We start from the raw sequence: 22,486 nt of genomic DNA, 5'->3' as shown, positions 1-22,486 counted from the left end.
TGGACCACTGCAGTGGTTACTAGGAACTCAGTAGTGAACATCCTTTTTTGTTCCAAGGCAATTCCAGGGAAAATAAAAATGATTAACTCCACTTTACTATTTTTTTCAAATCAAAATAAAATACACATAAAACATGTATACTCTTGCCACTTAGAGTACTTCTTTGTATAAGAGAAACTAAAAAAAAAAAAAAAATGGCACTGATTTTTATCCAAAAGATATTATGTGGGCATATTTAAGAAGGAATCACACAGAAGCAGTTTTCTAAACTTTCATGCCCTACATTTGTCTAGTGCTTCAGAGTTCACAGTCTGTTCAAATGTTTTCATCCTAAGGAAACAATGCTATCTTCCCTCTACTGCTAGGGAAACCCATCTTCCCTCTCTGAGGTTGTAAAATCTCCCCTCTGGGTGGGACAGATAACTAAGCAATTTGGAGACACTGCCTTTCTAAAACTAGATTTCCATTCGGGAAGTGGTTCTGGAATTTTTTCCCCCTAATATCATGGCTTTGTTTAAATAGGCTACATTTTACATCAAGTTTCATGCTCTATATGCTCTATACTTTTCTATTTTCCCCATGTCCAATTTTTCTGCACCCTTTCTAGTATACTGATTTAATCATGTCACTCCATCACTCAAATTTTTCCTATTCTCTTCGGTCTATTTATTCACTCATAACATGAGTTAATATTTGAAAATTCTTAGAATAGTGCCTGGCACATATTAGGTGCTATACAACTGTTTGAGAAATAAAAGTTCAGTTCAAATTGAGCACTTACTATATGCCAGGCAATGTGCTATAGAGGAGGTATATATGGTAGTAAATAAAAGACATAAATAAAACCCTCTAAGGGAGTTTACAGGGCTCACAAAGTGTCTGTGTATGGCTTAGTCATGAAAATTTAGAGTTGACAGTATCTTGGGTCATCTAACCCCATAGTTTCATTTATAGATGAGGAAACTGAAATCTAAGAAGGTAAAGGACTTCCAAAGTCATAAAGCTGGTAGGAGCACAGCCGGTGGTGTGCAGGAGCCAGCTTAAAGCAGTTTAAAAAAGGCCGTTGTTAAGTATATATACACATGTAACAAAGTATTTCATTCTGCAGTGTAGATAGAAGGCTTAAAATGCAAATAACCAGTTGTCACAAATTGGGTGTAGCTCTTTAGGACTGAATTTTTATGCGGCCAAATGTTTTCCTTCATACTATAATAACAATTGGTGTTTATATTAGCTCTTTGTAAATTTACAGAGGACTTTAACTGGCAAAATCTAATTTAATCCACTCAAGCCACATTAATATAGTCAGCCAATCATTCAATGAGCGAAGGTTACAGGAAGGATTATTTGGAATGAAGACAATAAGAAACAATATACTTCAGGGATTATACGGAACTCAAATCCCAAGTAGTCAGGGGAAAGCTGATTAACTTTTGATGTTTTCTACATTGTGGTTTGACAGTCCTCTAATTCTGTTTTTGTAAATCTCCCTGGGTGTTCAACTTGCAGGAACTCAACATTTACCACCTTGTACCATTTTTCAAGATTACAGACCGGAAAAAATTCTGAACTATACCAGATGCCCACTAAGTACGTGACCAGAAATCCGTGGTGGAAGCGAGTCTTTTGCACTTTTCCAATTGGGGTGGGGTGGGGTGCGGTGGGGTGGGGTGGGGTGGGAGGGCGTTTATAGAGAGTGGTCTGTTAGGCAGAGTTCAACCAATCTCGTGCTTTACTTTCCGGCTTCAGCATCTGCAAGACTGTACCACGGACACCTCCCAAAGAAGCTTAATTGCCTTACACAGGCCAAACAAACAAGAAATACCTTGGCTCTGTCGCTCTTCTCCAAGGTACTTTGACCTCACACTTCCAGAGCTTTACGATTTACCCAAAGAGTTCCTGTGCTTTGAATCCATGAAAAAAGTGTATTACCACGTCTACTCTCAACATGGAGCTGGCACTAGCCTTTTCCTCTTCAAAAAAAAAATTGAAATGTCCAACGTGGCAGTGGAGAGGGGTGGCTCTGGCGAAGAAGAAATATTATCATTACACAAAAGTCTCAGCCCCTGCTCGCAACCTGCACCCGGCGTTTACCACTCCAGATCCCGCGACTCTCAGACCTCTAGGTGTGTCTAAGGCCAAGGACTACAAAACAGAGAATTCTGGGGGAAGGAAGTGACGACATGGCGCAAAGCATGCTGGACTCGGGCGGGCTCCGCTCTAGGAACTCTTTCCCGACGGCGTGCTTGCTGGGTCCCGGTTGCCACTAGGAGTTGTAACTGGTGTCTGTCTCTTTTGGCAGGATTAAAGGTTAGGTACCACCAGGTTTGCCTACAGCTCTAAGTATCATGGGGCTGTAGGCTAGGCCAGGGAAGCTGAGCTCCAGAGCCTTAGCTGTTGCGCTCTTATTTATGCATCCTCCAAACCAATTTTAAGAGGAAATTGTCACAGATCCGGGGGCCTCTCCTTGGAGAGATCCGGCGGAGACACAGAGCCAGAGAGCGACTGGGTGGGTATCAGAGTTTTTTTTTGTTTTTTCGCTCCCGCCCCCCCCCCCCCCAAGTTTTGCCTAAAAGTGTTGTGGAGTTAGCTTCTTTGATGAAGGAGAGCAGATTTAAAGGGTTTAAGCATCTGCAGACCGGCGTTCAAAGCCAGCATGAAGGCGATCTGGGATGGGATTCGGAGGCAGAGTAGGAGTATACCAGATGAGTTACCCCAGACTGGGCCCCGCGGCGACTCTGTGTCCCCTTAGCTTTTAGAATGAATAGTGAATATTAACTATTTTCCTGACACGGAATTTAAAGCAAATCACAGATGTTCTCTACTTCTAGGATGGAAATTGGAGGTAAGACGTTTGCTTAGGTGGGACATATGTAATAACCCGAACTGGTGGTTGTTTTAAATCTAGCCAGCTGGCAGCCATGAATGAATGGATGAAGAAAGGCCCTTTAGAATGGCAAGATTACACTTACAAAGAAGTCAGAGTGACAGCCAGTGAGAAGGAGTATAAAGGATGGGTTTTAACCACAGACCCAGTTTCTGCCAAGTGAGTATGGGTTCTGCTTCCCTGAAATCATGACACCTCTGTGCTTCCTATGTGTTATATCCAGACTAAGAAAGCAGATGGTTGAAAGGCTAATTATTCCCACGTAAGAATTTTACTACTTTTGAATCTTAACTGCTGTTCTAACTATTGATTACCTAGCTTGTAGAAATGAAACACTTCTTTTCTTACTGGAAAATTTCAAACGTATACAGATATAAAGAGAAGAGTATAGCAAACACGTTACTCTCCCTTCCAAATATTTTAAAGCAAACATCATATAATTTTATTCATAAATGCTTCAATATATCTCTTCATAGATAAGGACTCTTTAATAAGTGTAAACCACAATACCATTGTAACACCTAACAAAAGTAATAATAACTTTAATATTAGCTAATTCCTAGTCGGAGTTCAGATTTGTGTGATTGTTTCAAAAGTATCTTTTTATATTGTTTTATCAGTTTGGTTGATATGTTTCTTAAGTATCTTTAACTGCACTTCCTCTTTTTAGTTTTACATGTCGTTTATTTGTTGAAGAAACAGAGTCATTTGTCTTAGAGAATTTAACATTCTGGATTTAGCTCATTGCATTATCATAGTGTAGTTTAATATGTTCTTTTATCTTGCATATATCCTATAAATTGGTAGTTGGTTCTAGAGGTTGAATTAGCAACAGATTTATATTTTGCAAGATTACTTTAAAGGTGGTGATGCACAGTTTTTATTTTGGAATGGTTTTAGATTTACAGAAAAGTTGCAAGGAAAGTACATAGAGTACCCATATACCCATCCTCCCCTAATGTTAGTAGCATCTTACATAACCATGGTACATTTGTTAAAACTAAGAATTTACGATAACTAAACTGCGGTCATTTGGATTTTACCAGTTTTTCCACTAGTGGCCTTTTTTTGTTCAGGATCCAGTCCAGGATCCCACATTATGTTTAATCCTCATGTCTCCTTAGTCTCCTCTGATCTGTGACAGGTTTTCAGTCTTTCCTTGTTTTTCATGACCTTGACACTTGTGAAGAGTACTGGTGAGGTATTTTGTAGAATGTTTCTCAATTTGGGTTTGTGTGATGTTGTCTCATAAATAGGCTGGGGTTATAGGTTTTTGAGAGAGTAGCACAGAAGTGAAATTCCCATCACATCATATCATGTGTCATATATCATATTTTATGTAGGATGTTTGCATTTATATTCAGGAGTGAGATTAACTTACAGTTTTATTTTTTAATTCTGTCTTTCTCTGCGTTTGTTGTCAAGGTTATATTAGCCTCATTAAATGAGTTAAGGCACAGTCCCCCTTTTATAGGCTTTAGAAGAATTTGATTAGATTACAATGTTTGATCCTTGCAAATTTTATAGAACTTGCTAATAGGATTGTCAGGGCCTTTTCCTCCCTCCATGGGAAGATTTTAAACTAGTTATTCAGTTTTGATTAAGAGTACAAGACTATTTACATTCTCACTTTTTTTTGTCTGTGAATCAGTGTAGAAATTTATATTTTCTAGGAAATTTTCTGTTTCAAGTTTCAAAATTATTGGCATTAATTGTTTTTAATATTTTATATTGTTAATCTTTGCTGCCTTGTTCCTAATATTATTTATATGTGCCTTCTTTCTCTTTTTATTAATCTTGCTTGAGTTTTATGAATTTTATTTTTTTTCGAAGAACCAACTTTTGGCTTTGATGATCGTCTTATTGACTCTTGTTTTCTATTTCATTAATTTTGTGCTTTGTTATTTTCTTTGCAAGAGGAGTTATTCAGTGGTTCTTTTTCTTATTGAGTTCATAATAGTTTACATCATTTTGAAATTTCAGTTGTACATTACTTCTCTTGTTTTTTTTTCTTTAAAGATTGGCACCTGAGCTGACAACCATTGCCAATTTTTTTTTTTTTTCTGCATTATCTCCCCAAACCCCCCCGTACATAGTTGTATATCTTAGTTGTGGGTCCTTCTAGTTGCGGCATGTGGGACGCTGCCTCAGCGTGACCTACGAGCAGTGCCATGTCTGCCGGCAGGATCCGAACCCTGGGCCACTGCAGCGGAGCGCGCGAACTTAACCACTCGGCCACGGGGTTGGCCCCTGTACATTACTTCTTGACTGTCACCACATAAGTGCTCCCCTTCACCCCTAGTGCCCACCGCCTATCCCCTTTCCCCTGGTAACCACTGAACTGTTTTCTTTGTCCATGTGTTTGTTTATATTCCACATATGAGTGAAATCATATGTTTGTTTTTCTCAGTCTGGCTTATTTCACTTAGCATAATACCCTCCAGGTCCATCCATGTTCTTGCAAATGGGATGATTTTGTCCTTTTTTTATGGCTGAGTAGTATTCCATTGTGTATATATATACCACATCTTCTTTATCTAATCATTGGTCACTGGGCACTTGGATTGTTTCCTTGTCTTGTCTATTGTGAATAGTGCTGCAATGAACAGAGGGGTACATATGTCACTTTGGATTGTTGACTTCAAGCTGTTTGGGCAGATACCCAGTAGTGGGATAGCTGCGTCATATGCTGTTTCTATTTTTAGTTTTTTGAGGAATCTCCACTTTTTCCATACTGGCTTCACCAGTTTGCGTTCCCACCAGGAGTGTATGAGGGTTCCCCTCTCTCCACACCCTCGCCAACATTTTTTATTTTTAGTCTTAGTGATTATAGCTATTTTAACAAGTCTAAGGTGGTATCTTAGTGTAGTTTTGATTTGCATTTCCCTGATGATTAGTGATATTGAACATCTTTTCAGGTGTTTATTGGTCATCTGTTTATCTTCTTTGGAAAAGTGTCTGTTCATATCTTTTGCCCATTTTTTGATTGGGCTGTTTTTTTTGTTTTTCAATTGTGTGAGTTCCTTATATATTATGCAGATTAACCCCTTGTTGGAAATGTGATTTGCAAATATTTTCTCCCAATTGGTGGATTGTCTTTTTGTTTTGATCCTAGTTCTTTTGCTTGCAGAAGCTCTTTAGTCTGATGAAGTCCCATTGTTTATTTTTTCTTTTGTTTCCCTTGTCTGAGAAGACATGGTATTGTAAAAGATCTTTTTCAGTTCGATGTCATAGAGTGTACTAGCTATATTATCTTCCAGGAGTTTTATGGTTTCAGGACTTATCTTCAAGTCTTTGATCCGTTTTGAGTTTATTTTTGTGTATGGCGTGAGATGATCTACTTTAATTCTTTTGCAAATGGTTGTCCAGATTTCCCAACACCATTTAGTGAAGAGGCTATCTTTCCTCCATTGTATGTTCTTGGCACCTTTGTTGAAGATTAGCTGTCCATTGAGGTGCAGTTTTATTTCTGGGCTTTCAGTTCTGTTCCATTGATCTGTGTGCCTGTTTTTGTACCAGTACCATGCTGTTTTGATTACTGTGGCTTTGTAGTACATTTTGAAGTCAGGGATTGTGATGCCTCTGGCTTTGTTCTTTTTTCTCAGGATTGCCTTAGAAATTTGGGGTCTTTGGTTGCCCTGTGTGAATTTTAGGATTCTTTGTTCTATCTTCGTGAAGAATGTCATTGGGATTCTGATTGCGATTGCATTGAATCTGTAGATTGCTTTGGGTAGTATGGACATTTTAACTATGTTTATTCTTCCAATCCATGAGCATAGAATCTCTTTCCGTCTCTTCATGTCATCATCTGTTTCTTTCAATAATGTCTTGTAGTTTTCCTTGTATAAGTCCTTCACCTCCTTGGTTAAATTTATTCCTAGATAGCTTATTCTTTTAGTTGCGATTGTAAATGGAATTATATTCTTGAGTTCTCCTTCTGTAAGTTCGTTATTACAGTATAGAAATGCAACTGACTTTTGTAAGTTGATTTTGTACTGTGCACCTTTACTCTAGTTGTTAATTATTTCTGATAGTTTTCCAATGGATTCTTTAGGGTTTTCTATATATAAGATCATGTTGTCTGCAAACAGTGAGAGTTTCGCTTCTTCACTCCCTGTTTGGTTTCCTTTTATTCCTTTCTCTTGCCGAATTGCTCTGGCCAAAACCTCCAGTACTATGCTGAATAAGAGTGGGGATAGTGGGCATCCTTGTCTTGTTCCTGTTCTCAAAGGGATGGTGTTCAGTTTTTCCCCATTGAATATTACGTTGGCTGGGGGTTTGTCATATATGGCCTTTATTATGTTGAGGCAATTTCCTTCTATCCCCATTTTGTTAAGAGTTTTTTATCATAAATGGCTGTTGGATCTTGTCAAATGCTTTCTCTGCATCTGTTGAGATGATTATGTGATTTTTATTCCTCAGTTAATGTGGTATATCACATCGATTGATTTGCAGATGTTGAACCATCCCTGTGTCCCAGGTATAAATCTCACTTGATCATGATGTATTTTCTTTTTGATGTATTGCTGTATTCGTGTTGCCAATATTTTCTTGAGGATTTTTCCATCTATGTTCGTCAGCAATATTGGCCTGTAGTTTTCTTTTTTTGTGTTGTCCTTGTCAGGCTTTGGTATTACAATGATGTTGGCCTCATAGAATGTGTTAGGAAGCATTCCATCTTCCCTAATTTTTTGGAATAGCTTGAGAAGGATAGGTATTAAATCCTCTCTGAAAGTTTGGTAGAATTCTCCAGGGAAGCCTTCTGGTCCTGGGCTTTTATTTTTTGGGGATGCTTTTGATTACTGTTTCAATCTCATTACTTGTGATTGATCTATTCAGATTATCTCTTTCTTCTTGATTCAGCTCTGGGAGGTTGTAAGAGTCTAAGAATTTATCCATTTCCTCTACATTGTCCATTTTGTTGGCATATAGTTTTTTTGTAGTATTCTCTCATAATCCATTGTATTTCTGTGGTATCCGTTGTTATTTTTCCTCTTTCATTTTTAATTTTATTTATCTGAGCTTTCTCTCTTTTTTCTTTGTAAGTCTGGCTAGAAGTTTGTCAATTTTGTTTTTCTTCTAAAAAAACCCAGCTCTTTGTTTCGTTGATCCTTTCTACTGCCTTTTTTGTTTCAATAGCGTTTATTTCTGCTCTGATTTTTATTATTTCTCTCCTTCTGACTTTGGGCTTTGTTTGTTCATCTTTTTCTAATTCAGTTAGGTATAGTTTGAGATTGCTTATTTGGGATTTTTCTTGTTTGTTAAGGTGAGCCTGTATTGTGGTGAATTTCCCTCTTAATATGGCTTCTGCTGCATCCCATGAGGGTTGGTATAGTGTATTTTCATTTTCATTTGTCTCCAGATATTTTTTTATTTCTCCTTTAATTTCTTCACTGATCCATTGTTTGTTCAGTAGCATGTTGTTTAGTCTCCACATGTTTGTCCCTTTCTCTGCTTCTTTCTTGCAATTAATTTCTAGCTTTATAGCATTGTGATTGGAAAAGATGCTTGTTATTATTTCAATCTTAAATTTATTGAGGCTTGCCTTGTTTCCCAACATATGGTCTATCCTTGAGAATGTTCCGTGCACACTTGAGAAGAATGTGTATTCTGCTGTTTTTGGATGGTGTGTTCTATATATGTCTATTAAGTCCAACTGGTCTAGCTTTTCATTTAACTCCACTGTCTTTTTGTTGATTTTCTGTCTGGATGATCTAGCCATTGATGTGAGTGGAGCATTGAGGTCTCCTACTATTATTGTGTTGCTATTAATATCTCCTTTCAGGTTTGTTAATAGTTGCTTTATGTACTTTGGTGCTCCTGTGTTGGGTGCCTAGATATTTATAGGTGTTGTGTCTTCTTGGTGGAATGTCCCTTTGATCATTATATACTGCCCCTCTTTGTCTCTCTTTACCTGTCTCATCTGGAAGTCTACTCTGTCTGATGTAAGTATTGTGACAACTGCTTTCTTTTGTTTGCCATTAGCTTGGAGTATCATCTTCCACCCCTTCACTCTGAGCCTGTGTTTGTCATTTGAGCTGAGATGTGTTTCCTGAAGGCAGCATATTGTTAGGTCTTGTTCTTTAATCTATCTTGCCACTCTGTGTCTTTTTATTGGAGAATTCAAACCATTTACTTTTAGGATGATTATCGATATATGAGGGCTTAATGCTGCCGTTTTAAAACTAGTTTTCTGGTTCTCCTGCATTTCCTTTGTTTCTTGTCCTGTGTATTTCAGTCTACCAATTGAGTTATGTAGTTTGTTTTTTTTAAAGATTGGCACCTGAGCTAGCATCTGTTGCCAATCTTCTTTTTTTTGCCTTCTTCTTCTTCTCCCCAAAGCCCCCCAGTACTTAGTTGTATATATTTTAGTTGTGGGTCCTTCTAGTTGTGGCGTGTGGGACACCACCTCAGCATGGCCTGATGAGCAGTGCCATGTCTGTTCCCAGGATCTGAACCACTGAAACACTGGGCCACTGAAGCAGAACTCGCGAACTTAACCACTCGGCCACTGGGCTGGCCCCTGAGTTATGTAGTTTTTTATGTTGTGCTTCTTTGTTTTCTCCTTGTTTATTATCTGTGTCCCTGTTCTGATTATTTGCTTAGCAGTGATCATGAAGTTTATATTCAAAATCTCATAGATAAGATAGTCCATTTTCTGATGGCCTCTTAATTCCTTAAACTAAACTGATTCAGTCTCTTTCCTCTTTCCCTCCTAAGTTGTTTTTCTCACATCTTATTCCATCTTGTGTTGTGAGTTTGTGGTTAAAATGACAAGATTATCTTTGTTCTCTTCTTTATCTTTAATGTTTTACTTGAGTGTTGGCTAACCTCTTCTGATGTATAGCTACAATTTTTGGATTTTTTTCTACCTATTTATCTCCTTACTCCATGCATTGTAACCCCTTTCTCTCTTTTTTTTTCAGGTATGAGGGCCTTGAGGATTTCTTGTAGGGGATGGATCTTGTGGCTACGAACTCCCTTAGCATTTGTTTATCTGGGAAAGTTTTTATTTCTCCATCATATCTGAAGGATATTATCACCAGATAGAGTATTCTTGGCTGAAAGTTTTTGTCCTTCAGAGACTTCAAAGATTTGAATATGTCATTCCAGTCTGTCCTAGCCTGTAAGGCTTCTGCAGAGAAATCCGCCGAAAACCTGATAGGGGTTCCTTTGTAGGTTATTTTGTTCTGCCTTGCTGCCCTTAGTATTTTTTCTTTGTTATTCACTTTTGCCAGTTTCACTACTATATGCCTTGCAGTAGGTCTTTTTACATTGATATATTTAGGAGATCTGATAACTTCTTCCACATGGATTTCCATTTGCTTCCCTAGATTTGGGAAGTTCTCTGCTATTATTTACTTGAACAAGCTTTCTACTCCGTTCTCCTTCTCTTCTCCCTCTGGAATACCTATAATTCTTATGTTGCATTTCCTAATTGAGTCAGATATTTCTCGGAGACTGTCTTCATTTCTTTTTAGTCTGAGTTCTCTCTCCTCCTCTATCTGGATCATTTCCATGTCTATCCTCGATTATGCTGATTCACTCCTTTATGATGTCCTCTTGAGCATTCAGGGAATCATATTTTGTTTTATCTCATTGATTGTATCTTTCATCTCCAATATTTCCAATTGATTCTTCTTTAGTTTCAATCTCTTTTGTGAAGTAGCTCCTGAACTCGTTGAATTGTTTCTCTACATTCTCTTTTAACTCGTTGAGTTTTTTGGTGATAGCTATTTTGAATTCTCTGTCATTTAGATTACATATTTCTGTGTCTTCAGGACTGATTTCTGGGTACTTGTCATTTTCTCTCTGGTCTGGAGAGTTGATGTAATTTTTGATACTGCCAGAGGGCATGGCTTTGTTCTTTCACATCCTGGTATTATTTGGTCATAGTTACCACCTATCACCACTGTGTGGGGGTCAAGAGCTGTGTATTCTGAGTGCTCTGCGGTCCACCAGGATCCCCAGTGCTGGGTGGGTAGGGGGGAGGGGTGCTTTCTCCTGTGAGCTCATGGGGTTTTCTCGCTCTGCCCACACTATCTGCTCTCCTGGGGTGTTGGCTTGATGAGGTCATCCCTGCATTAGCTTTCACCTCTGTAGGGGCTTTCCCCTAGGCTGCAGGGGACCTTGGGGATCTTTGATGTTCCCATGAAAGAGCATCCCCTCCCCAGTTCATACCCTCTTGGAGGCTGTGTGCAGTCCTGGATCGCAGTCTTTTGGGGAGGCAACAAAGTTTTCTCTTACCCCATTCCATCTCCTCCATAGGGGGCTCCAGCCTCTCTGCCCTCTGATGTGTGGCTGCGTGGGTCTCTCAGACATCTTTTGTGTTGTGTGGATGTCCTCTGTTGAAGTATGAAGGTCTTTTTACATGGTGGAGGGGAGAGATCGTCAGGAGAACTCACTCCACCATGATGCCTACATCACTCCTCCTCAGTTATTGTTTTTTAACTCTAAAAGTTAAATCTGTACCCTGTCTTCTTTTCTAATACACAGTTAGGGCATTCATAACTCTTTAAAGAAATGTTTTAACTGCATCTCACAATGATTAGCTTTAGGCTGGACAAAAAGGTTAGATGTTAGTACCCTCAGTGAATGCTTATTGAACAGGTAAAACATTTGGTGGTGAGAGGATTAAATTTAAATGGGGCAGAATGTTCCCTATTATTCTGGTGACCTGCTTTGATTGATGATGCCTCTCATGCCATTGCTTCTTCCATAGTTTTATGGGCCTTTAGGTTTTTCTTTTGCAAATCTGCTCTGAACTTACTTTTCCTCCAAAGTATTGTCCTCGTGAACTTCCTTGAAGATGGCAGCATGTCTGTGACCGGAATTATGGGACATGCTGTGCAGGCTGTTGAAACTATGAATGAAGGAGACCACAGAGTGAGAGAGAAGCTGATGCACTTGTTCACGTCTGGGGACTGTGAGGCGTACAGCCCTGAGGATCTGGAAAAGAGAAAGAACAGCCTAAAGAAATGGCTCGAGAAGAACCACATCCCCATCACTGAACAGGGAGATTCACAAAGAACTCTGTGTGTGGCTGGGGTCCTGACTATAGACCCACCCTATGGTCCAGAAAATTGCAGCAGTTCTAATGAGATCATTCTGTCTCGTGTTCAGGATCTTATTCAAGGACATCTTGCAGCTTCCCAGTGAGAGGCCGAGAACTGTGGATGCACTGACTGAAATAAGACTTCATTTTTTTTCTTTCATAAAATGTTTTGAATGTTAAGTTCATCATATTATAGGATTTTTAAAGGCACATAAATGTGTGTGTGAGTTTTAATTCTTTGCTGTTTTGGTAAAATCAAAGATGTGGATTATTAATGATAATAAATAGGTGAACTGTGGCAAAGAGAACATCACGTACAACAAAATTAGCACCGGGACGTTAGAATAGTAAGAGTCTCTTCCTTTGATAAGGATATACTTCCATTTTTGTTAGGTAAGAAGTGTATTTGTAAAAAATGCAACATGTTAGATTCAATATAAAATGTCTTGTTATGTCCCTTGCACTAACTATATGGGTCTGTTTTAAATGTTTATCTTTTTTTTTTTTTAAGGTATAATGAAGAAATACTTTTTGAATCAGAATATATTCCTTTTTTTTTGGTTGAAACTTGAAAGTTTTGACTATCGATAAAAATCTTAACACGTAAGTCTTATAACTCTCAATAGCTTTAAAGTGAGCACTGGCTGATATCTTTGAGGAAAAAGTAAATGTGACAGGTATTCTGCTGCTGAACTCAACCCGATTCCTTTGCCTGATGGATTCAGCGCAGGCCTCTGGCTCAGGATGCTCTCTGTCTATAGTCGCCATCCCCTGGTGCAGGCTTCACTGAGGGGAGAGAATGTGGGAAGCGTGCTTCGCTACGCCTGGCCTCTCCCTGTGGAAGCCAGTCACAGGCCCGGACTCTGTATGGAGGTTCCTGGCCTAGAAAGGACCACAGATTGTTGGTTTGGGGGTCTTTTCAGGGGCATGTCTAGAGTGACCCCAAGGTTCCTACATCAGATTAGACCCCACGCTCCTGACTCCTTAGGCTAGAGGTCAGCAAACTTGGGGCCCTTGGGACAAATCCAGCCTGCTGCCTCCGTTTGATAGTTTGATTGGAACACAGTCACACCTGCTGGTTCACGTAGTGTCTGTGGCTGCCTTTGAGCCATAATGGCAGAGTTGAGTATTGCGACAGAAACTGTATGGCTTCTATTTACAGAAAAATATGGCCCTTTATGAAAACGTGTGCCCTAGGAGATCCTTGAAGTAGCCAGGGGTCAGAGCAGACTTCCCAAGGCAGTTTGACCTGGACGGGCCCCTGAGGCTGCTGTAGGGTTAACCTCGCTCTCACTGCTCCCTGGTCTGTCGGCAGGAGATTGAGTTCTTTTTATCAGCTCTCCTGTATGTCCCTTGTCACCCATACAAAAAGAATCGACACCGTTTGGAAGAAATACTTCACAATATTCAGGTTTCAGGGGGTAGTTTGATAACATAGCGAAGTTACTTTCCTGCGTAGTCGTCTAGTAACAGGATGCAGCCCCGTGCCTGTTGCACTTTAGCAAGCATCAGAATCGCTGGAGAGCTTGTTCAAACAGATTGCTGGGCCCTACTCCCAGTCGAGTCAGTAGGTCTGGGTTGGAGCCCAGGAATTTGCTTTTCTAACAAACTCCCAGATGATGGTGGTGCTGCCTGTCCCAGACCACACTTGCAAGAGCAGTTTAGAAACTTTAGGGGGGCAGAAAGTCCTTCCCTCACAACTTCAAAGTTTCATGATCCCAAAAGTGACCCTAGTGCACAGACTTTCTCCTTCTGGCTGTGGCTCTCCAGGCTCTCCCGTTCAAACCCCGGAATGTCTTCAGAAAGCAAATAGGGGAAGGGGAATAAGAACAAATTAAATTTAGTGTGGGAATGATTCTGACAAAATGAGTGAGGCTTTGAGAGGAGAGAAGCCACATGGGAAATTATCCCCAGGGTCAGTCGGCCTTGAGCCTTGGCTGGGGTACAGGTGCATTCGTGTTGACAGATTTATTTGCTGTCAGACTAATGAGCAGGGGACAGAGACTGTTTCTTGGCAACTGAGTCCTCTGATTGTTGAAACGATTTGCCTGCAAACAAAAGCTGAGTGCTGGGAAGGGTAAATGATGCAGCTCTGCCATGGAAACCAGCCTGCTTAGGGAGTTGCCGCAGCCAGTTCGTCAGCTGAGATTCTCCCCAGGAGTTTAACTCACCTGTTTCAAATCCCTCCTCTGGTTCCAGATTCCCAGGGGGAGATTCCTCCCCAGAGCTGACTCTGCCCGCGGCCGGGTGAAGGTGGTAGCCGGGGCAGTCTTTGAACACAGTTGGTACCTAGAATGCTCCTTTTCAAAGCAAAAGGTTGTCATGACTCACTGAGTATTTTTTGGTCCTTCTAGAGCAAAGTTTCCAACCTTTACATATTTAACGTATACAACTTGATGAGTTTGGAGGTAAGTATACATCCGTGAAACCATCAGCACAATCTATGCCATAAACAAATCTGTCACCACCAAAAATTTTCTCCTGCCTTCTCTTTTATTAATTATTATTATTATACATTGGTTTTTATTGTTCAGACAAGATTACATTAAAGGATTTTTCTTTTATTGAAAAATTATTCCGGTACTCATACATGCTTTTTACATTTGCATATTACTTTATAATCCTTTAAAAGTTTTTGCATAATTTTGGGGCTGGCCCCAGGGCTGAGTGGTTAAGTTCACGCGCTCTGCTGCAGGCAGCCCAGTGTTTCGTTGGTTCGAATCCTGGTCGCGGACATGGTACTGCTCATCAAACCACGCTGAGGCGGTGTCCCACATACCACAACTAGAAGGACCCACAACGAAGAGTATACAACTATGTCCTGGGGGGCTTTGGGGAGAAAAAGAAAAAAAATAAAATCTTTAAAAAAAAGTTTTTACATAATTTTAATCAATGTATATAGTTTTTTCTTTTTCTGGAGTTTTCATAATGTTAATATTGAAGACAATATTCTGCTGTGTTGATGAACCACAGCTTATTAAAACATTCTCCTAAATTTTGACATTTGTTGTTCTTCCTTTTACTAGCATAGATTATGTTGCGAAGAATATACCTTCATGAATACCTGTTTATGGCTGTTATCAAAGACTGTTTAAGTACCTAGAAATGAAAGTACTCTGTCAAAGAGTATGAGCACATGTAGGTTTTTCCTTGTATTTATTTTTAAATGGTTTGTGCTGCTTTACGTTGACAAGAGCAATAAGTAAGTGTGCAGTTGTCCCTTGGTATCCAGTATCTGTGGGGGATTGGTTCCAGGACCTCCTGCAGGTACCAAAATCCGAGGATGCTCAAGTCCCTTATATAAAATGGCTGTAGGATTTGCATATAACCTGCACACATTCTCCTGTATACTTTATCAAGTATATAAATTAGGTATTTATAATACCTAATACAATGTAAATACTATGTAAATAGTTCTTATACTGTATTGTTTAGGAAATAAATGACAAGAAAAAAGGTCTGTACATGTTCAGTACAGATGCACCCATCGTAGGCCTTTCTATCTGCGGTTGGTTGAATCGGCAGATGCAGAACCCACAGATACAGAGGGCCAGCTGTGTATACAAATGTCATCAGAGAATATTTTGTTTAATTTTTGCTACTGAACATAAAATGGTGTTTTAAGGTTGCTTTAATTTGTATTTATTTATTAGCATTCTCCACCCCCCCCCCCGCATATTTATTTCCAGTATGGGAACTGATTCGTATCTTCATTTTAAAAAAATCTTCATTTTCAAGAAATCATTTCCCCCATATTCTCATCATCTTGTCATACCTGTTTCTTTGTGTTTCTATCTAATTTTTACTAAATGGATATATCTGTTAATAAACACTGTATAGCATACATGCACTGCTTTTAGCTTATTTGACATAATTTCAGATTTACAGAAAATTTGCAAGAACAAGACAAAGAATTCCTGTATATCCTTCACCCAGCAAGTGGTAGCATTTTACCACATTTGCATTTTCTGTGTTTGTGTAGGAGTGTGTGTTCATTTTTTTTCCTTGAACTATTTGAGAGTAAATCATGGACAGAATGGAAAAATGAGGACATTCTGTTCATTACAGTACAGTGATCAAAATCAGGAAATTAACATTGTTACAGTAATTGATTTAATACATACCTTATCCATATTTCACCTATTGTCTCAATTTCCTTTATAGCAAACCAAAACAAAACAAAAAAATACGATTTTTTAAAATTTGGGTTATATATTGCATTCAGTTGTTAGGTCCCTTTGGTTTCCTTTAATCTGGACTAGTTCCTCAGTCTTTCTTTGACTTTCATGACATTGACATTTTTAAATACAGGCCAGTTATTTTGTGGAATAACTCTCAATTTGGGTTTCTCTGATGTTTGCTTATGATTCAATTGGGTCTGCATTTTTTGGAGGAATACCCTGGAAGCGACAGTGTGTGCTTCTCGGTACATCATGTCAGGATGTACATGTCTCAGTATGTCACATCGCATGATGTTGATTTGTCTCATTTCTAGTGATATTAGCTGTGACCACTTGGTTAAGGTGGTGTCTGTCAGGTTTCTCCACTGTAAAGTTGCCATTTTCCTTTCTGTAATTAAAAGTATCTTCACACATATTTTTACAAAGAGCTTTATTTAGTATTAACATATCATAAAATTAATCCACTTTAAGTGTATAATTCAGTGATTTTTAGTACATTTATGGAGTTGTGCAGCCACCATCCTTTTTTTTTTTTAACATCATCCCCACAAGATCCCTTATCCCATTTGCAGTCAATTCCCTTTTCTACCCTCAGCCGCAGGCAACCACCAGTCTACTTTCTGTATCTATAGATTTGATTTTTCTATACATTTCATAGAAATGCAATCATACAATATGTGGTCTTTGTGTCTGGCTTCTTTCACTTAGCATAATGTTTTTGAAGTTCATGTTGTAGCATGTTATCAGTGGTTCCTTTTTTTTACTGAATAATATTCCATTATGAAACGCTTCATTTTGTTTATTCATTCATCAGTTGATGGATATTTGGATTGTTTCCAGTTTTTGGCCATTATGAATAATGCTGCTATGAACAATTGTGACACGGCTTTGTGTGGACATATATTTTCATTTCTCTTGGGTGAAATACCTAGGAGTGGAGTTGCTGGATTATATGATAAATTTATATTTAACTTTTTAGGAAACTGTCAAACTACTTTCCAATGTGGCTGCACCATTTTACATTCCATCAGCAATGTATGTATGAGGGTTCCAGTTTCTCTGCATCCTAACCAGCATTTGTTAATGGATGTGGTTCTGTTGGTTATGAAGTAGTATCTTGTGTGTGTGGTTTTTTTTTTTTTTTTTGAAGAATATTAGCCCTGAGCTAACTGCTGCCAATCCTCCTCTTTTTCCTGAGGAAGACTGGCCCTGAGCTAACATTCGTGCCCATCTCCCTCTACTGTATATGTGGGATGCCTACCACAGCATGGCTTGCCAAGCGGTGTCATGTCAGCACCCGGGATCTGAACTGGTGAACCCTGGGCCGCCGAGAAGCAGAACGAGCTTGCTTAACCGCTGTGCCACTGGGCTGGCCCCTATGCACTATTTTGAATTAATTTTAGTGTATGGAGTGAGGTAAGGGTCTAAGTTCATCTTTTTGCATGAAGATATCCAATTATTCCAGTACAATTTGTTGAAAAGACTTTTCTTTCTCCATTGAACTGTCTTGGGACATTTGTTGAAAATCAGTTGATCATATATTGTGAGAGTTTATTTCTGGGCTCACAGATGTGTGCCACTGATCTATATGTCTGGCCTTATGTTAGCAACACATTGTATTAATTACTATAGCTGTACAGTAAGATTTGATATCTATAAGTGTAAGTCCTCCAACTTTGCTTATTTTAAAGATTGACTATTCTGCCTCATTTGTATTTCCATATAAATTTTGGATGAGACTGTCAGTTTCTGAAAAAAATGCCTGTGGGATTTTGATAGGGATTATGTTGAATCTGTAGATCAACTTGAGACTTGTCATCTTAATAATATTGAGTCTTCCATTCCATGAACTAGAATGTCTCTTCATTTGTTTAGATCTTCAATTTTCTTACAACAGTGTTTTACAGTTTTCAAAGCACGTCTTATACTTCTTTTGTTAAATTTATTCTTAGGTACTTTTTCATGCTATAGTGACTGGAATTTTTTTTTTTTTTTTAAAGATTTTATTTTTTCCTTTTTCTCCCCAAAGCCCCCCCGGTACATAGTTGTGTATTCTTCGTTGTGGGTTCTTCTAGTTGTGGCATGTGGGACGCTGCCTCAGCGTGGTCTGATGAGCAGTGCCATGTCCGCGCCCAGGATTCGAACTAACGAAACACTGGGCCGCCTGTAGCGGAGCGCGCGAACTTAACCACTCGGCCACGGGGCCAGCCCCTGGAATTGTTTTCTTAATCTTATTTTTGAATTGATTGCTAGTATATAGAAATAGTTGGTTTTTGTATATTGATCTTGTATCCCATGGCCTTGCTGAACTCATTTGTTATACACACGCTTTTGAGTTCCTCTTTCTTTACTTAACAATACCCAAATACATTTTTTTTTTTGAGGAAGATTAGCCCTGAGCTAACATCTGCCAATCCTCCTCTTTTTGCTGAGGAAGACTGGCCCTGAGCTAACATATGTGCCACGCCTACCACAGCATGGCTTGCCAAGTGGTGCCATGTACGCACCCGGGATCCAAACCGGTGAACCCTGGGCTGCCGATGCGGAACATGTGCACTTAACCACTGCAGCACTGGGCCAGCCCCTCAAATACATTTTGAGAATGAGTAGGTCATAAATTTATTCCCTACAGCTTCTTCTTTATTAATATGCAGAAGTTGCTCACAGGGTTTAAAGAAGTACACGTAATTGTTGAATGAGAGGAGAGTGTTAAAAAGCAGAATTAAGAGACTTGGTGGAAGCCAGTAGCAGCCTTATTTGAATTTCAACATACAGGCATCCAGTCTCTCGAACCTTCAGAGGCTCCTGCCCGGGGTAAATTATGTTCCTAACTGAATTTGTTGAAATAAAGTTTACTTTATTTAAATAAAGTTTACTTTATTTCTCTGTTGTCCTGCTTCTCCTGTGTCCCTGTTTATCTTTGTATCCTCAGTTCGTAGGGTGACTGGCACATAGCACCTGCTTAAAATAAGTTGGTTATATTGATATTATGAGCATAAATGTGGGAAAAATTTCTGCAACCCCAATTTGGGTCTCAAACTAGCCATGTAGCACACATTAGTTATAAACTGGACAATCAGCCTAACCTTGTTAACTAATCAGATTGCATGCTTCAATTAATCCAGTCTTAGTCATGCTTACTGTAGAAAAGGATGGTATAAAGATTTATGGGCTACAAATAATGGGGACAGCTTGAGTTTAAATGGGAAAGTGCACAGGTGAATTTCAGAGACAGAAGGGCAGCCTTAACAGAAACATCTATAATTATAGATTATTTTGTGCTAGGTCTGTAATCAGTGGATTAGTTTCCTCCTCATATGGGATAGTCCCTTGGTGCCCACTGTATCGCATGGCCCCTGATTTGTAAAGACATCTGTCTTCTAAAGGGCATAACACATCTTTGACATTCAGTCTGGTAATCGTACTAATAATAAAATCCTAAAAAAAACAGACTTTTTCCAGTTCAAATTATAGGAGAAGGAGCCTAGAAATTAGAGTTCCTACTTAGGCTTCTTGTTAAATTTAAACATTTTACAGTCGTATACCTATGGAAATATATACTCCCATCCTCCCTTTTTTTAACCCTATTTGTGTTTTAGCATATTGGCCAAAGTCTACTAGGCTGGACTCTGTTCAGATAACACAAAGGTAAGGTAAGTGTGTGTGTGTGTTTTAAATATTTTAATGTGGACCTAACTGTGAGAACTTGAGTTTTGCAGTGGAAAGTGTTAGCAGTGTTAGTGTCACATACAAGTTGTATCTTCAAAAAGCATGTTTTAACTTATTTTTGTATTTTCAAAATAAGTGATTTTTTAAAAAACAAAACAAAATTTAACGGTAGAAGATATTTTTGAAGTAAAGATATCCCTACCCATCTGTGCATGGCTTTTCCCCTTTGTACATATAATTTCCTCAAATTCTTAAGTGCTTTGTACTTTGGTAACAAAATGATGTCTCACAAGCTCATATTCACACAGTATATGTTTATTAGAGTTGATTTGTTAGAGATTTTGCTTTCATTAGTCCAAATATATTTACATTTTCAGAGACAACTATGGGCATCACTTTCGTCTGACTAATAACTAAGCTAGACTTTCTAAGTGGTTACCTATCTCATTTTGTTCAAACAGGTTTTCTGTGCCTTGGCACTACTGACATTTTGGACTGGATAATTTTTTGTTGGGGGGTATCTTGTACATCGTAGGATGTTTAGAAGCATCCCTTGCTTCTAACCACCAGATGCCAGGTGTGCATCCTTCCTGCCCCTCCCGCCAGTTGTGACAACATCTCCAGATATTGCCAAATGTCTCCTGGTGGGCAAAACTGCCCCCAGTTGAGAACCACTGGTTTAAAACAAACAAAATCTACCTTTTCTCCTGTGAGGGAACTTCTTTATAGTCTTTGTACATGATAAGGTCCTGTATTTATTATAGTTAATCAACCTCTGTGGACAACTAAAGTCTTATTTGAAAGGTTAACAGACACTTTTGTTAAGCTACATTTGAAACCCACGGATGGAATGAGGCAAAACTTATTAAAAGGGGACTCTCAGGAAATAAGTGAGTTTTTTGGGCTAAGTTATCCTGTCTTGAATTATTGTAGAAGAAAACTGGCCATGAATAATTTCTTCTTTATAAAATAAGTTCATTCAACGTGGAAGGAAAATTAACTCCTTCAGGCAATTTCAGTAAAACCTAGGTTTGAGGAGGTAGCAGTGACTGCTTTTTCTGCATAAGGAATAATAATAATAAAACCCTCACTGTTTGAATTGCTTCTATTGAAAATGTTTATTAAATAAGGTATTCTACCATATTTAGCAATGTTGTGTTTGTAATATGTCAGGGTCATCATCCTAAACACTGATTCTCTTGTTGGCAGTTAGGGGATTGGGCTGAATTTCCAAGGCCACCCCTTGGAAGTTACTTTTTCAAACAAATCCGTCAAACTGGCTTTTGTCACCATTTGTTTCTTTCCTAAAAAGTTGAAATAGAGGTGAAAAGATCCAGTCAATTGATTCTAAGCCATCCTCCTCATAGCTATCTCACTGGGGCACTGTGTTCTAGCTTATTTACTCAGTTAGCTGGGTTAGAACTGACTCAGGAATAGACCTGGGGCTGGCAAAGAGTAGACCAAAGGACTAGACGAAATTGGGCGCAGATGGGGCAGAGCCCAAACTGTCTGTGGGAACAAGTTCATGTTTGGGTTGCAGTCCTGTATGCTTAGGAAATGTCGATTCCACTCGTTCCTGAAGGTTCATATATAGTGCACGAGTGATTCTCCCAAAGAACTCTTTGTCTGCTCTTTGATAAAACAAATTATTAAAACATCTAAGATTTTAAAGCACCTTAAGGATTAGTGATGGGCTACAAATCCTACTTAAGACCAATCTCTTTGCTATATTGTTTTGGACTTGAATTGGCAAGAAAAAAAGTCTCTCCCTATTAAGGATTCATCATGGTTAATCGTTCAGTCATTGCATAGTTTCATGTTTGTGAGACTGAAAGACATGGAAGAAGGCTGTCACTCTGGAACAGTCTGCAACTATTGCTGTGACAATAAATTGTTTTAAGTGTTTCTGTGTTGTTTCTGCCTGAGGCACTCTGTACTGTGAGCACTCAAATATTGACTGACACAGATTGATGATCATGATCTAACTTCTGAAAACAACGGCTCAGCTTGTGTTAATTAACTAGTTAAATATTTTAATCAAACTTTCCCCCTGCCTTTGGGGGAAAATAAGCCTAGGAATTATGCTTATTTCTAGCTTGATTTAGGAGGAAAGAGCCAGCCTATGCCTAGGCTTGTTCAAGCATAATAACGGCAGTGTGAGCATATTCGGCTGTCCTCAGGAATCCATTATTTATGTGGCAACTGGGTGACACCCACAAGACACCCTCAGAGGGTGAAGCCCAAGCTCTCCAGCTCTCAGCCCAGCAACTAAGAGAACACAACACAGAGTGCGGCCCCCAGAAAGCCAGCCTGGGCTACCTCGAAAACCACACCCTTGGTCCTAATTTGCTTACATTTGCTGTATTTTAATTTTACAAAGTACTTTCACAAGGTCTTTATTTTATGAAAACCTCTTAGGGACATATTCAAACCACTGCCTAGAAAGGAAAAAGAACATTACCATATGCCTACCGATGCACAGGCTGTGTACTTTCATGGATTATTTAAACCTGCTCAGATAATAGAATGGGAGGATAAAGACCAAAGTTCATTACTTGTCAGGGAGTTTGAGTTGTAACATTCAGATATGGAACTCAAGGAGGACCCATGACCACCTCTATAAGAATGTTTAGCTATTCTCATTTCTTGAGAACTTCCCAGTTAAACATAGTACAAAACAGTAGTGTAGACTAA

At 39.0% G+C, this 22,486-nt stretch overlaps 1 protein-coding gene across 15 annotated transcripts in view; it reads left to right on the top strand.

The window, feature by feature from the left end:
- Positions 1-15,788, top strand: part of GEMIN6 (gem nuclear organelle associated protein 6) — a 37,013-nt gene extending 21,225 nt beyond the window's left edge. For 7 of the 15 annotated variants that reach the window (XM_070572926.1, XM_070572929.1, XM_070572927.1 and 4 more), the window contains 4 exons: positions 1,510-1,590; positions 1,750-2,509; positions 2,909-3,046; positions 11,671-15,788. In XM_070572926.1, the coding sequence (XP_070429027.1) occupies positions 2,922-3,046; positions 11,671-12,046 (501 nt within the window). In that variant the 5' untranslated portion in view covers positions 1,510-1,590; positions 1,750-2,509; positions 2,909-2,921 and the 3' untranslated portion in view covers positions 12,047-15,788. Of the gene's footprint in view, positions 1-1,509; positions 1,591-1,749; positions 2,510-2,908; positions 3,047-11,670 lie in introns of those variants that run through there. The other 8 variants (XR_011526138.1, XR_011526140.1, XR_011526136.1 and 5 more) reach the window with 2 other exon arrangements.
- The last annotated feature ends 6,698 nt before the right edge of the window (positions 15,789-22,486 follow it).

This window comes from Equus przewalskii, chromosome 14 (genome assembly GCF_037783145.1).
Source record: "Equus przewalskii isolate Varuska chromosome 14, EquPr2, whole genome shotgun sequence".
Lineage (NCBI taxonomy): Eukaryota > Metazoa > Chordata > Mammalia > Perissodactyla > Equidae > Equus > Equus przewalskii.
This window is presented reverse-complemented; position numbering and strand designations above follow the sequence as displayed.